A 16,571-nucleotide genomic window follows, 5' to 3' on the forward strand; every position below is an offset into this window, starting at 1 on the left:
CGGGCCCGTGTGAGGCTTTCTGGCCCAAACAGGAAGTGAGCGATGGTCTGTCAATGATTGGAGAATGTCGGAGGGTGTTGCAATGTTTTCCTTCTCGCCATTGGGTTTCCTTTGCGCCGCTCAGCGCAGCAACAGCAGCAGTTCGTGCGCACACTTCCTGCAGCACAACACAACACACCGCTTGTCACAAGAACCAACCGCTGCTACGGCAGACGAGATGAGGTACGGCGCTGTCTTTTTCTTCTTCTTTTTTAAAATCTATCTACGTTTAATTCAATGTTGACTGCTTCATAATGTCAAAAAGTGTCCGCTTTGAATTAAGCCCGAATCTAAGCTAGCTGACGTCTTGGCCAACTTGCACTCGACTAACACTCAGCTAGCCGTGAACCTGCAAAATAGCAGCTTTTCAAGTATTCTGAATATATATATTTATATATTACAGCCCGTTAATGATGAATTTGACACTAAATCGGTTTACGCTTCGAGGACCGTAAACAGTCAAGCTAGCTTCCAGTTGGCGCATCGTTACTTTAGCACTGTTAGCTAACCGTTATAGTAAAAAGTCGCCAATAATCACAATCAAATGTACTTGGATAAATTACAACGCTTCGTGTTAATTAGTATGTGGTGTAGATCGGACTTTGAAATTAATCTCGATCTTCTTATCAAGAGTCTTGCCAGCTAACATTCGCACAACACCGGTTGGTTAAAGTTCAACGAGCACACGCAGTTTTCAAATTTATGCTAAATTAGGCTCCCAAAATGAGTACATTTCTATTAATACATTAAATGTCCAAAGTAAAAATGAGCTAGTGCTTAGTGCGTGTATCCATAAATTCGAATTCATTACTCAAGATAACAAATATTTTGTAGGGGTCGCAGCTGTAGTTTAAAGCCCGTCCTCAACACCTTTTTAATTAGATTAAAGAAAAACATTTGGACCGATAAAGTCAAGTACAATTATGTCATAATAGCGATACAATGCATACATAAAGAACACAATACACATTAAAGTAACATAAAGAGCACAAAGAACACGGTAAACATAAAAAAAATTATCACAAAGCGCAATTAGAAATCAAAACTCACCAAAAAAAAAAATAAAAATTATATATATATATATGTCCTATTTCTAATTGTGGTCTTGAGCTGTTAATTGACAGCTTAATGTTGAGCGTCTAAAAACAAGACACACTCAGGGGTTAAAAGCAAGAGCTTGCCCACACATGCCCAAAATACCCCCGCAAGTCAAGTCAACAGCAGCTTCATTGTGCAGGAGTCCAAATTAGCCCGCTTATTATTTGACGTATACCACGCCCTGTTTCAAGGACCAAAGGTGCAACAATGGCTGCAGGGCTGCTCCTATTTGGAACGCGACGCTTATCAAAACAGGACATCGGCCAGGCATTGATTCTGTCTGCGGCGCAGCTTGCATAATGCTTCCTGACTGTCGTAAAAAGTTGAAAGAAAGAGATGACCGCCTCATGAAGTTTGAATATTTGAGCATTGATAGCGCTATGTGTTGTACTTTGACACATCAAAGCGGCGCTGGAAGAATTCAGCCTCGCGGGCTGAAGGTTTTGACACACCAGAAGTCGTCTCTCAGTGGTTCAAGATGTTTTTAGATTCTTAATATTGGTCATTTTATTTAATCATCATTGCTATATTTTGGCAGTCAGTCAACAATAATAATATTTGTATTTTTTTTTTTAATGAGTTGAAGTCAGAATTTTGGGCAATAAAAAGTCGATTTTTTGTCTATAATTTGATACTTTCATTGTTTTTCATGCGCAATTAGTACCACTTCAAAATGCATTTTGCAACTTGCTGTCGACTAAAAATAACATCACATGTTGTAACGACCAATCATGGCTCAGCTTGCGAATGTCACATGACCAAACCCAGAAAACAGATGAGCCGTGATTGGTTGTTACCTGAGGCCTGAGAATGTCATTTTAAGTCGACAACAAGTGGCAAAACGTGATTCTAAAGTTATTATGTTAATGATAAAAATATCAAATTAATTATCAACAAAATATTAACTTTTTACTGATGAAAAGGGCTAAATAAGGGAAGTTTTAAACCGCAAGAGAAAATAACTTTGCCTCAGGAAATTTTAATGCTAACACACAATGCAAAAATACTGTATAGTACATCCATATCAATTTAGCCATAATTGAGCATTATCTCCATCAAGGGCAAAAACAAAAATATCTTCTAAGTTATTTAGAAATAAAGTGATACCAGTCGAAGTTGCACTTTTTGTATGGCCAAATTGTAAGAAATACCAGGCAGATGTGGTCGTTGTCTTGAAAGCCTTTGGCCACAGTGGATGTTGCGCGTCAGCAAGTTGCCAGTGTGACTTTGACTCACAATGTGTCTCAGCGAAAACAAAATTAGCGCATCATGCACCCCTGGTACTCACATCCTATCTTTCTAGAGATAGACTGTTATGCTTTTTTCAGGGCCGATTATCGGTAGTCTGGGAGGCCGATAACTGATATTTGAAGCCAATATACAATTGCAGGGGGTGGTGTCAAAATTTTTAACATTAAAATAATAAAACTTCAGCACCTGACTGCTTAAATGACTTCAAGCACATGTTTATTAAACAGCTTTTGTGATTTGTAACATGTTAAAGTTTTTTTGTTTGCCATCATGTTTGCACCAAATATAATGCCAACTCCCAAATAGCCACTAATTCGCAGGCTAACTGTTAGCTTGCGGGCGAACCATTCACCCACACGCTAACCCCCGGGATAACTCCCAAATAGCAGCTAAAAAAAAAAACGACTATAAGGTTAGCCCGCGAGCTAACCGTTAGCTCAAGGGCTAACCTAATAGAGAGTTAATTCGCGAGCTAGCCGGTTAGCTCGCGGGCTAACCATACACCAGCACGCTGACTCCCAAATAGCTGCTAATTCACGAGCTAACTGTTAGCTTTTGGGCTAACTGTTCACCCACACGCTAACCCTTGGACAACTCCCAAATAGCCGTTAATCCGCAAGTTAGCCGTTAGCTCGCGGGCTAATAGTTGCTAATTGCTGCTTATCGGCTGTTAGCACTGCACGAGCAACCAATCAGATGGTGCTGTGGGCGAGCCAATGCTGCAGGGAGTCAACAGCCGCTGACTCGGAGCAGACGGAGGAGAAAAGCGCCCATCGGAAAAAAATAACAGTTTTTAATAATAATAATTATAATTCATAAAATGCTTAATTTTGGCGCTGATTATCGGTCTATCCCTATATCTTTCATTGACAAAATTAAAAAACTTACAAAATGTGAATTCAATACTATTGCCATGTAAACACTCATTGTTCAGTAAGCATAACATTAGCAGTAGAAACATCTTAAGAACATTTTCAGTGAAACCCAAAAGCACTTTTAAAAGTAGATTTGTGCTAACCAAGCTAATAAAAAAATCAAAAAAACGCATTAAGTTGAAAAAAAAAAACGGATTGCATTTAACCTGAGTCGTCTCCATGCAGGAGCCGAGACCTCCGGGAGGGAACGTGACGCTTGGAATTTTTACCATGACATGAACAAAGGAGCCACCTGGACCTGTCTCCTTGTTTTTCTTTTGTCTTTTTGTGTGTATGTCCGTTTTATTTGTTTGTTTTTGTCTCCTGTCCACCTGTCTCTCTGCTGTTGCCGCCATTCAGAAGGAGGATAGGAAAACAAAAAAGGCACTCCTTGTCCGTTATTATTATTATTATTATTATTAATCTCTTGTCCAAATCAAGAATAATCCTGCACTTATTTTTTGTTTGTCCAGCACGTAACAGGCAGCCTCAACACAAATGTTTATTTAATGACGTTTTCGAGCCTCCTTGTGCAGTCAAGGTGTTGATTTGTTTTCAGTCTTACTCATTGGATCAGTATTCTCAGTGGAACCTGATGTCTGTTTAATTATTTAAAAATATATTTTCTTGTTGTTGCAGCTGCTAAATTGCCTTAAGGCGTGATGTTATTTTTGTTTTACCTCGTGGATTTTTATTTTTTATGTTAAATTATAAGCTGACCGGGAGTAAAACTGTAAACACACTGGAAGCTTCCATTTTACACAATGAACTGGAAACTAAATGACACTGAGAAGGACACATGGGAACAAAAACTGTTTTTTTATTGTAAATTCAAGAACTGAAAGTTTTTTCAAACATTTGAACTTCACCTCATATCTTTTTAGACTTGTATTTTATTTACTTTTTTTTTTTTTGCTTTGATAAATACCGTCCGCTTCCAGCAAGCGAGGATGCGCTCGCCCGAACCGTCCTCCTTCCCCCTATCGGAAGCCCTCCTTCACGGACAGTTTGCCAGCTTGCAGTCCGGCAACAACAACAACAACAGTAGCAGCAACAACAACAGCTCCCCCAACAGCCCCGGCGGTCCGAGCGGGCTCTCCCCAGCCGCCTCGCCCACGCTGGCTCCGCCCTCCAACTACGCCCTGACGCTCACCCACGTGCACATCCACATCCAGCGTCTGTCGCCACGTCCGGGCAAGGAGGCCCGTCTGCTGCTGCCCCTGTCGGAGCTGGTGGGATGCAGCTGCCCCCGGGCCCCCGCGCCCGCTCTCTTGGTGCTCTACTGGTACCCGCCGGGTAAACGACGCAAAGGGGTGTCGCGCCGCCGCCAGGTGAGGGCATACCTGGCCGAGAGCAGGACCGAGGCGGAGCGGTGGTCGGCCGCCGTGCAGTGTTTACTCCGAGGGGTGCCGGTCACTGCTGAAACGGGTGAGTACGAATTGTTTTGGTTGCTTCAATTTTGTATAAATAAAAATATTAATCTGTGATATATTAACATACATTGTACACAAGATGATGTATCTAAAAAATAAAGTTGCTTAAAAAAAGAACTATATGATAAAAAAAGACAGATTTTGATGCACCTATCAAAATAAAGTTCAATTTTTGCATTTAAGAAAAAATATATATGTATATTTTATTTTAATTTGAAATTTTGTATAAAAAAATTAAAAAAAAACATTTATCTGTGATTTATTAATATATAGTACACAAGATTATGTATCTAAAAAATAAAGTTGCTTAAAAAAAGAACTATATGATAATAAAAAAAAGACAGATTTTGAGGCACCTATCAAAATAAAGTTAAATTTTTGCATTTAAGAAAAAAAATATATGTATATTTTTAAGAAAAAAAATATATGTATATTTTATTTTAATTTGAAATTTTGTATAAAAAATTAAAAAAAAACATTTATCTGTGATTTATTAATATATATTGTACACAAGATGATGTATCTAAAAATAAAGTTGCTTAAAAAAACTATATGATTAAAAAAAATTGTCAGATTTTGATGCACCTAACAAAATAAAGTTAAGTTTTTGCATTTAAGAAAAAATATATTTTATTTTAATTTGAAATTTTGTATAAAAAATTTAAAAAACATTTATCTGTGATTTATTAATATATATTGTACACAAGATGATGTATCTAAAAAATAAAGTTGCTTAAAAAAACTATATGATTAAAAAAAATTGTCAGATTTTGATGCACCTAACAAAATAAAGTTAAGTTTTTGCATTTAAGAAAAAATATATTTTATTTTAATTTGAAATTTTGTATAAAAAATTAAAAAAAAACATTTATCTGTGATTTATTAATATATATTGTACACAAGATGATGTATCTAAAAAATAAAGTTGCTTAAAAAAACTATATGATTAAAAAAAATTGTCAGATTTTGATGCACCTAACAAAATAAAGTTAAGTTTTTGCATTTAAGAAAAAATATATTTTATTTTAATTTGAAATTTTGTATAAAAAATTAAAAAAAAACATTTATCTGTGATTTATTAATATATATTGTACACAAGATGATGTATCTAAAAATAAAGTTGCTTAAAAAAACTATATGATTAAAAAAAATTGTCAGATTTTGATGCACCTAACAAAATAAAGTTAAGTTTTTGCATTTAAGAAAAAATATATTTTATTTTAATTTGAAATTTTGTATAAAAAATTTAAAAAACATTTATCTGTGATTTATTAATATATATTGTACACAAGATGATGTATCTAAAAAATAAAGTTGCTTAAAAAAACTATATGATTAAAAAAAATTGTCAGATTTTGATGCACCTAACAAAATAAAGTTAAGTTTTTGCATTTAAGAAAAAATATATTTTATTTTAATTTGAAATTTTGTATAAAAAATTAAAAAAAACATTTATCTGTGATTTATTAATATATATTGTACACAAGATGATGTATCTAAAAAATAAAGTTGCTTAAAAAAACTATATGATTAAAAAAAATTGTCAGATTTTGATGCACCTAACAAAATAAAGTTAAGTTTTTGCATTTAAGAAAAAATATATTTTATTTTAATTTGAAATTTTGTATAAAAAATTTAAAAAACATTTATCTGTGATTTATTAATATATATCGTACACAAGATGATGTATCTAAAAAATAAAGTTGCTTAAAAAAAGAACTATATGATAAAAAAAAAATGTCAGATTTTGATGCACCTGACAAAATAAAGTAAAATTTTTGCATTTAAGAAAAAATATATATGTATATTTTATTTTAATTTGAAATTTTGTATAAAAAATTAAAAAAAACATTTATCTGTGATTTATTAATATATATTGTACACAAGATGATGTATCTAAAAAATAAAGTTGCTTTAAAAAAAGAACTATATGATGAAAAAAAAAATTGGGGTCAGATTTTTCATTTTCTCAAGCTGTGGTTAAATAAATATATATAACATTTATAACACAAGGTAAATAATAGTTCCCTTATAAAAGTTTTAAAAGAAACCGGTCTCAAAAATTAAAAGGAACGTATTATGACTTGAATAAGTTAAATACAACTGAAATGTACAAAGGCAGTGTTTCTTTGTCATACCACTAGAGGGAGCCTGTACCGCACTTTTGAGTTTCAAGCATTCTTACGTGTGTGATGTGTTTATGTATCGTGACGTATCGTGACTTTCAGGTCATGAACAGCAAAAGTACTTCCAAATATTCGAATATTTTGCAATCATGCATTTGTCGGCTTTGTCAACAGTCATTTTTTGATACACGACTATTGCTAAAATTGCAGCACATTTTACAAAGGGACTACTGCATTGACGTTTCCATTAAAAAGCACTAAAAATACATTCTTTGTTTCGCTGGAGTTCACCACAAACCTCTTTTCTCCTCCTCCCATTTTCATTCCTGCGTCCTTTGTAAATTGCTGCTAAATATAACTTGCATGTCATAGTGACCAAGAACATGCGGACATTTTTGTGGCTCTCAAGACGAGTTGAGAAAAACAACAGGCAGGTCAACCCTTGAAATGGATGGAATTTTTGACCAATTTTCCCTGTACTTGCGCGTTGACCTTTTTCGCCGTCGCCTTTGCGCTTCGCCAGCGTCTGACCTCCTTTCCCGTCTCCTTCCTCCCTCCTTTGCATCTTTAAAGTGTCTAATCTCCCTCTCTCCTTTTGTTTCCTGACCTCAACTAAAACCTCACCATCCCTTTGCTGTCCCCAGTTCAACCCAGCCACGTATTCCATCCATCATCTCTCCTCCATTGTTTGCTTTTGTCGGAGTGCCCGGGAACGAGTTTTCAGTGGTTTTTCTGTTGACTTGTGCTCGAGCGCTGCTGGATTGTTGTTGCGTAATCCAAGATTAATCTGAGCGTGTGGTTTTATCATCTAAGTAGTAGGGAAAATATTGCTGTGGATGATTCTTTACTGACAGACTGGGTTGTGTGAAATACGGTAGTAGTTGACCTCACATCCCGCTTGGCCTGCTTTTAAAATGCCGTAGCGATGATGTTGCCCCACTAATGAATTCTCCTTCCTTTTTTCTTTTTTTTTTGCTCGTAAGAATTCTCCAGAAGCCTCCTACCTCGTCCCAGGCGACTACTTCTGCTGGTCAATCCCTTCAGCGGGAGAGGACAGGCAATGCAGTGGTGTCAGACGCACATCCTGCCCATGATCAGGGAGGCCAACATCAGCTACAACCTGATACAGACAGGTAGCGCTGATAAGGCTAACGTACCCTCATCACATTTATGGTGCACCGTAAATTCTGTGGAGTAAATTTTACTCTAAAAGTATTTTTAGTGTGTGCGAGACAATTTGCCTATCCGATGTTTTCCAAACCTATGAACTCATTCACTTCGCAGCCATTTTCACTGAAGCAACCCCCTTCGCTCCAGGCTGTTTTGCTGAATTTTGACTGATTTTGCAAGGAACACAGAATATTGTGTTTTATTGCTATAAAAACATGGAAGATTAGCGTCTCTTCTTTCATCAGGAACAAAATATATATATTTGTATCTGTTTCCGATTTGCAGCAATTAGCATTAGAATATAGCGAAGTTTCATCATTATTTACAAATCTGCTCAAAACACTGGGGAAAAGATTTTTTTTTTTTTGCAACATGGCCCTGGTTGATCTCTTATACTCTGCTGCCACCTGCTGGTCGTTTTTTGGTAATAACTACCATTGCTTTAAGCCTTCTGTGTGCTCTAGCATAAAAATAAACTAATTAAATGCCATTGACGGCTATAAACGTCAAAAATCATCATTTGAACTATTTCTATCAGTTTAACTTTTTTTTTTAACTTTTAACACAAGTATGAAAACCTAGATTTTTTGTTTTATTGTATATTTAGAACAGATATAACATTTGTGATTAATCGTGAGTTAGCTTTTGAAGTCAAGCGATTAATTAATATAAAAAAAAATTAATCGCCTGACGCGATTTAAAAAAAAAAAGAAAAAAGAAAAAACTATAAAAAATTAGGGGCATCAGGCAATTAAAATTTGTAATCGTAATTGATCGCATGTCTTCAGTTAAACTAATAGAAATAGTTGAAATTACTTTTTTACATTTATAGTCGTCAGTGGCAGTGAATGATTTAACTAATCAACTAGTAAAATTTTGTCAAAATCTCTCCTTGCAAAATTGAGCAGTCTTTAATCAGTTTTTTTTTATGGGATAGGCAAATTCTCTGTAAAATTAGTCAAATTTGCTCACTTAATATTTTACTCTCTTCCAAGTGTGAATTTTACTCTGTTTAGAGTGTAACCAAACAGACTCTTATTTAGAGTCAAATTCACTCTACAGAAATCATTTTTGTTGCAAAAATTGCTTACTGTGTCTCAATCTGCCTCAGAGCGTCAAAACCACGCCAGAGAGCTTATCAGGGAGATATCGCTTTCACAGTGGGACGGCGTGGTCATCATTTCTGGAGATGGCCTCCTGCACGAGGTGAGAATTGATAAGGTGAACGTTAACGCAGGTTACACGCGCCGGCACCGTGATACGATGTGCTGCGGTCCCATCCGGCAGGTGATAAACGGCCTAATGGAGCGTCCAGATTGGGAGCAAGCAATAAAAACGCCCGTTGGCATTCTGCCCTGCGGCTCCGGCAACGCGCTGGCTGGGTCCATCAACCACAATGCCGGGTAGGAAACGTTGCTCGTTCACAATCCAGTGGAAAATATGGACTGATAATCGATGAATTGTTTAGAGACAAACTTTTTTTTTTTTTTTTTTTTCCCTAGGTATGACATGTGCCTTCGGGAGCCGCTCCTTTTGAACTGCTGCTTCCTGCTGTGTCGCGGCGGCGTGCGGCCCATGGACCTGGTCTCCGTGACGACGAGCCCGCCCACCACCAACAGCAGCCGCGCTGCTACTGCCGCGCCAAGGAGGCTCTTTTCTTTCCTGTCCGTCGCCTGGGGATTCGTGTCGGATGTGGACATCGAAAGCGAGAGGTGAGATATGCAGTCAACGTCAACAATCCCAAAAGTTTCTTTAGCGTAAAATTTTGTTTGCTCCCTTACTATTACAAACATAGCATTTTGGTTAATATTTGTGGAATATGAGTTAAGCACCAAACCCACCCGTTTTTATCCATCTCACCGGGGCGGCCATTTTGCCACTTGTTGTCAACAAAAAATGACATCACAGTTGCTCAGGGCTCAAGTAACGACCAATCACAGCTCAGCTGTTTTCTGAGTTTGGTCATGTGATATGTTGACAGTAAAACATTTACTTTTGTTATACTTTTATCCTTACAGTGGAAGTCAACCTAAACATTTCTTGACAATAATATGATACATGTGACCTCACTAGTCTAAACATGACATTTTGATTAACTCTTTGACTGCCAGACGTTTTCAGAAAAGGGATGCCGTGGGTGCCAGCCGATTTAAGCATTTTTGACTGATCTTTCAAGGTCCACAGAAAATTATGTGTTTGGACTATGGAAACACACATACTACCAAATGAAAGATTGGACTCTCATCTTTCATCAGAAAAAAAAAGTTTGTTTCTACCTTATTCCGTTTTTGAGTAATCAACAATAGAAAATGGTTAGTTCCACCTCTGTTTTGAAAAAAAAAAACGTCTTTTAACGTCTTTGGCACTCCTCCATAGGATTTTACTAAACGTTATTTAACGTTTTTGGCAATCAAAGAGTTAATATTACATTTGTGGAATATGAGTTAAGCAGCAAAATCCAGCCATTTTAATCCATCTCAGGGGGCGGCCATTTTGCCACTTGCTGTTGACTGAAGATGACATCAATGTTGCTCAGGGCTCAGGCACAACCAATCACAGCTCACCTGTTTTTTTTTTAAGCTGCGCTGTGATTGGTTGTTACCTGAGACCTGATCAACTGTGATGTCGTCTTCAGTCAACATCAAGTGGCAAAATGGCCGCCCCCTGAGATGAATAAAAACAGCTGGATTTTGCTGCTTAACTCATATTCTACTTACGCAATATTAAATATTTAGACTAGTGAAGAAAAAGTTATGTGATTATTTTTACATCCCCCACTGTAAACAGTTGGCAAACAGGGGATTTTCAGTTAAAATGGTGCACCGCTACCCTCTGCTGGCCATTTGTCTCATTACCTCTCCTCAACGTGCTTTCAATTTAAAGGGCCGGCGCATCAGACTCATCGCAACCCCTCCCAAATAAAATAAAAACGGATCAAATGACATAACTCGACCTTGGCACTGAACGTTTTTCTGAGCTTAGCGGAGCTGATTTAATAATTTTTTTTCATGTGCCGGCAGGTATCGAGGCCTGGGCTCCGCCCGTTTCACTCTGGGCACGCTGGTGCGCATCGCTTCCCTCCGCTCCTACAAGGGTCGCCTCTCCTACCTCCCGCCCGCCACCGTGGCCTCGTCACCGGACGCCACGCCCCCCCCGCCCAGGAGGCCCCTCTCCCGAAGCATCACGGAGGGCCTGGAGGGCTTCTGCAAACCCCCCATCCATCGCACCTCCTCCGACATGGGCATCAGCGAACAGCGGAGTCTACGTCGGGGCGAGGGCGAGCGGGAGAAGGAGGAGAGGCAGCGGGAAAGAGAGAGGAGGCGCGAGCGAGCCCGGGGAGGAGGCACGGGTGTGGTGAGGGCCAGCAGCCTGATGGAAGACAGGGAGAAGGAGAACGAGGGGGAGGTTGAGATGGAAGAGGCCAGGCTGAAGAGGGAACGGGGCGGCTGCCGCGTGGGAGGGGACGGCGGACTGGCGCAGATTGAAGACCAACACGAGGATGAGGGAAGAACAGAGGAGGACTCGGGTGAGATGGAGGAGGAGGAGGAGCATCGGGCGGGGGATGGGGTAGACCGCGTAAAGGGTGAGGGGGTGGTTCACGCTGAAGAGCTGGGCGAGGGATTGGAGGCAGATGAGGGTTGTTTCGCCTACCAAGATGGACGCCAGGAAGCCCGGCAGTCCCTCAGGAAGAATTCGGCTCCGTCCAGCCAGATCGCCAACGCTCTGTTCGGTCAAGCCGACTGCAACTCCACGTCCTCCTATGGAGTTGAGGACGTGGACCTGAACGGAAGCTACTACGAGAACGAGGTCTACCCTCTCGATGTCGCCCGTGAACGGGCCCTCACCATCTCTTCCCCCTTTCGCCACTCCCCCTTCTCTTACAAACCTAGAACTGTGGACCAGAACCAGAACTCCTCACGGCCGAGGCCCCTCTCGCTCCTGCAGCACTCCCACTCCAACTCCTTGCCGCCAAAACTCCCGTCGCTGTCCCTTTCGCTGTCCCCCACGCCGCCGTCTTCGCCTTCCTGTGCCTCCCCGCACTCCTCGTCCTACCTGGCCCCGCGCCCCAACACGCCCGGGTCCGCCTCGCCCACGCCCTCCATACGCACGCCGTCCTCATCCTTCAGCTTTGACATCGCCGAGCCGGCCGGACCGCTTAAGAACCGTCCTTACGTCACGTTGCCTTTAAATGTCCCGAGAGATGACTTGTTGCCCCCCCTGGATCAACCCCTCCCCACGCGAGACTGGATCACGATAGAGGGGGACTTTGTCCTGGTTTTGGCCCTTTATCAGTCCCACCTGGGAGCCGACCTCCACGCCGCGCCGCAGGCCCGGTTCGACGACGGACTCATCCACCTGACTTTTGTGCGGGCGGGCATTTCCAGAGCCACGTTACTGCGACTGTTCTTCGCCATGGAGCGAGGAACGCATCACTCCGTCAGCTCGCCGTACGTCAGCCACATTTCCTGCCGCGCCTTCAGGCTGCAGCCTCTGTCCACGCGCGGGACCCTCACTGTGGACGGAGAGCTGGTGCCGTATGGGCCCTTGCAAGCGCAGGTCAGTTGAATTACTGCTTCTTTTTTTCCCTGAAATTTCCACTTTATAAAAAGCTATGCTGACACTGGGAACTCCCTACACTTATTTTTTTTAAATAAATAAAAAATATGTAAGAAATCATGTTAAAATTTTGGAAAACTTTATTTACAATAAAAAACTTTGGGGAACTATTTACTTGCTTAGTTTTTAATTTAGCTCAACACAATGCGGTTGACCCTGCAAAGCTCCCTGCAATTTTTGTTATCATTTTTTAGGTTTAAAATTAAAAGAAAAAGCACATTTAAAAAAAAATTACGCTAATATTTTCTCTTTTACCGCAAATGAATATCGGCTTGAATTATCAGTTATTGGTATCGGCCTCAAAAAATCGATCTATCACTAATTTCATCTAATTTAAATGGATACGTGACTCATTTAGCCATTTTTAGCAGTAAAAATTTTATGTTTTGTCTATAATTAATGTGATAACTTCATTATTTTTCATATAGAATTAATATCTTTAAAAAACACTTTTTCCACTTGCTGTCAACTGAAGATGACATCACCTGTGCTGAGGAAGTAGGTAACAACCAATCATAACTCAGTTTACTGACCAAACTCGGAAAACAGATGAGCCATGATTGGTCGTTACCTACTTCCTCAGCACGGGTGATGTCATCTTCAGTCGACACTAAGTGGAAAAATCGTTTTTTTTAAAGATATTAATTGTACATGAAAAATAATGAAGTTATCAAATTAATTCTGGACAAAATATGAATGTTTGACTACTGAAAATGGCTCAATGAGTCAAGTATCCCTTTAAAGGTATTTAACTAGCAAAACTCCAGCCTAATAGTCATATTTTGCAAAGGTCCAATATCCACCAATAATCGGCCAGCCCCTATTATTGTATTGTGCGGATTTACCTCATGGTTACCTCATGACCCTTGTAGGAGACTAACGAGCCATTTTAATGTTTAAAATTATACAACCAAATCCCTTTCAATTGTCTGACATTTTCTTTATAATCAAGTCACTTGTATGTTTTTGACATGTCATCCTTACGTACATTGCAGGTTCATCCCTCCATGGCGCGCCTCATTGTCGGTGACTCGGGAGTGCAGGTCACCAGGTTCTAATCAGGGATCTGTTGAAGCTATTCAAAAACGCACTCACTTCTCAATTCTGTCATTTCTCTTGCCGCGTGTGTGCTCTGACGGACTGAAGTAATCTGGATTGCACAAAACCGTTTTGACGAAAAAGGGGGGTGACTTTACCGAGCCAATGCGTCCTTAGAGCAGGAATGCAGGGATTAATTTTTGTTTTAGAAAAATGGATGACAACTGCACCGCATTGCACAGATGTGGGATTACGTTTAGCGAACCCGCAGACGCATGAAAACTGCACAGCCTGGAATAACGAGGGAAGAACAATCGAATGTTAGCTGATTTTTTTATTTTTATTTTTTTTGCGCAGATTGTGCATGATTTGGGTGTATGTATACATGAGAGTATGCATGCTCAGAAGCACTACCAGTATTTTGCCTTACAGGGAGACGAACATTCAATTGACACAGAACAAATAATACAAAGTTACAGCTTCAGTGGTTAGCCAAGTTCATTTCACTTTACACGCAAAATGATTTGATGTCTACGTTACATTGCACTCAATAATCCTCTGGAGGACATCTAACGTTATTTTGGGTGCAGCACATGAAAGCCTCTTTCACACAGAGCCATAACAGAAGGCATTTATCGACCTTTGACGCAGAACTCACCCAAGAAATTGGCTGTGCAGACTAGTCTACTAGTCTTCTACTACTACCCACGTTATTAATGTGTAAGGAAAGCAGGGAATTATTCAGCCTGAATAAAAAAAATATACTTGATTTGACGTGCGGGAAATTCGAACCCGAATGCATATTGAAAGGTATTGGCCAGAGGCTGGCAGGAGTACCCATTGTGAACAGCTAACGTGTTAATCTGCTAATTAGAAGATTTTTTGGTAAAAAGGTTATTGTAAAAATTTTTTTTTTTTGCTAGGATGGTCGTAAATAAGGCGTTCGAGGCGAAAGTAAACAACCAAAATGGCGGGTAGTGATAAATTGTTTTTTATTTTGGTCCTCAATACAAATTTTGACCTCCAGCGAACTTTCCCTCTCGCAATTTTGCTTCATTTATTGTTTTTATCTTATTTCATAAGGATTCCATACAGTTTAGTAGTTCGTCGTATAATTTCATGCAGGGCGATAGCGGCATACTGTCACGTACGTTGCGTTACGTGAAATGATGTCGAATATATATAGTAAATTGTGTTTTACCATTCACGTCTGGTGCTTCCAAAGGGGTCTCCAGTGTAGAGCGACGTCACTTGTAGTACGGCGGCGGAGTCAGGGTCCTTTTTTTCCCCCCCGACTTCGCAAGTGGAATTTCCGAGTTCAAGGGGGCGTTCCCGTACACACTTCCTGGTTTGAACTCGGAAAAGTCCGACTTCCGACCATCCTCGAATGCAGCATACGCCATCCATGGCTTTTAGCATTGTGTGTTAGCATTAAGCTAACAGACGCATTCAAAGTGATGTGGTTGTTTTAAAATACACATCTAATTCCCTTTGTTTTATGTTTGGCTTGAAAGTAAGCGTCTTAAAGCCTCTTGGGGAAATATTCACCATCTTCTAGCACTAGTTTCACTTTTTTTTTTTTGCTCCAATCGGCCGAGGGATGACTTGTATCTCTAACAATGTATCATTTGGGTCACTAGAAAGAAAGTGGACTCCAGTTCCATATTGTTTATACTGAACCGCAACATTAAAAAGGGATGGGAAATGCCACCTTTTAGAGGCAGTGTGAAAGGGGCTAAACTCACAACACTAGAATGCACTCATATTTTAGATGCAGTCATTTGCAGGAAACAAAGCACTAGTAAAAGTACCTTAGAGCAGATGCTACATTAAATGATCAATGTAAAAGAGATAACATTTGTCAATTAGTTTTACATTTTTAGCTGAGAAAGTTAAATGTAGAAACAAATTAAAAACAAAAACACGTTTTTTTTTGTGTTCGCAATAGGACGAGATGGAGAGATCAATTTGACAACATTGGCAACGGAAATTATGTCAATGAGTCGAGCTTTGCATTCAATGACCGCGCAGATTTTTTATTTTTTTTAAAGTGGAATCAGACAAAAGGGGGTGACAAATGATGACCTGCTTTGTGTAAATGTAATTATGAGACCTGCTGATGAACTGGTCAAATCAATAGCATGTGCACTGTATCAACCAGTCAAGATAGTGTGTGAACTGTTTGGGTCCTTGTCAGCACAGCGCATGTCCTGGTCATGCCTGGAGATATCAATGCCTTTGTGTTATAATCTGTTGAAAGTCTTGTTCGAACAAAAAGCGGATTACTTTTCACTGCTCACCAGGCTGCTATTTTGCTTGTTATATTTTCTGTTCTTTTTTTTTATGCACAGTACAGCTAGTCTACCACAATGACGTAACAGTCTTGGTTTGTAACAACACCACGAAGAAGAATATCACAACTCACACTTGCCAAAATGTACAATATGAAGAGATGTTGGAAGTGAACAAATTAATTTGATAATGCCATGCACTCAGCTATTGTGGCCCTGCTTGTAAGGAAATTGAATTTATTACTAAAATGATGGAAGAAAATACACGACTCTAGTGTACAGTTCATATGTGTATATGTTTTGAATAAATGTAACTTAAAAACAGTTTTGAGTATATTGTTTTATCTCCTTATGTTATCGGGAATGAGGTTGCTTTACTGCAATTACACAACTAAGTATATACAGTTTTTGTTGATTATAGTACTGTGAAAGGTTTATAGAGATTAAGTACACACGCACGAGACATGTTTGAGATGCTTATTTGTAAATTTCAGTTTTACATCAAAATATTGCATTTTGGAGACAAAAAAAAATCTGAGTGAAAGCACTTATCTATAAAAAGCACATTCAGACTTTTGAAAAAGAAAACTCTGA

At 39.3% G+C, this 16,571-nt stretch overlaps 1 protein-coding gene across 2 annotated transcripts; it reads left to right on the plus strand.

Moving 5' to 3' along the window:
• Window positions 1-7: 7 nt before the first annotated feature.
• Window positions 8-16,301, plus strand: sphk2 (sphingosine kinase 2). 2 transcript variants are annotated; one of them, XM_077575043.1, is made up of 8 exons: window positions 8-222; window positions 3,489-4,730; window positions 7,845-7,994; window positions 9,143-9,237; window positions 9,319-9,434; window positions 9,534-9,743; window positions 11,052-12,588; window positions 13,644-16,301. In XM_077575043.1, exons 2-8 carry the CDS (start codon window positions 4,253-4,255, stop codon window positions 13,704-13,706), a joined length of 2,649 nt encoding a protein of 882 aa, XP_077431169.1. In that variant the 5' UTR covers window positions 8-222; window positions 3,489-4,252; the 3' UTR covers window positions 13,707-16,301. The 2 variants fall into 2 exon arrangements, with proteins under 2 accessions (XP_077431169.1, XP_077431170.1); XM_077575044.1 differs by lacking the exon at window positions 8-222 and having other exon boundaries at window positions 4,598-4,730; window positions 7,855-7,994.
• Window positions 16,302-16,571: the final 270 nt, after the last annotated feature.

The sequence above is a fragment of the Vanacampus margaritifer genome, chromosome 9 (assembly GCF_051991255.1).
Source record: "Vanacampus margaritifer isolate UIUO_Vmar chromosome 9, RoL_Vmar_1.0, whole genome shotgun sequence".
Classification (NCBI taxonomy): domain Eukaryota; kingdom Metazoa; phylum Chordata; class Actinopteri; order Syngnathiformes; family Syngnathidae; genus Vanacampus; species Vanacampus margaritifer.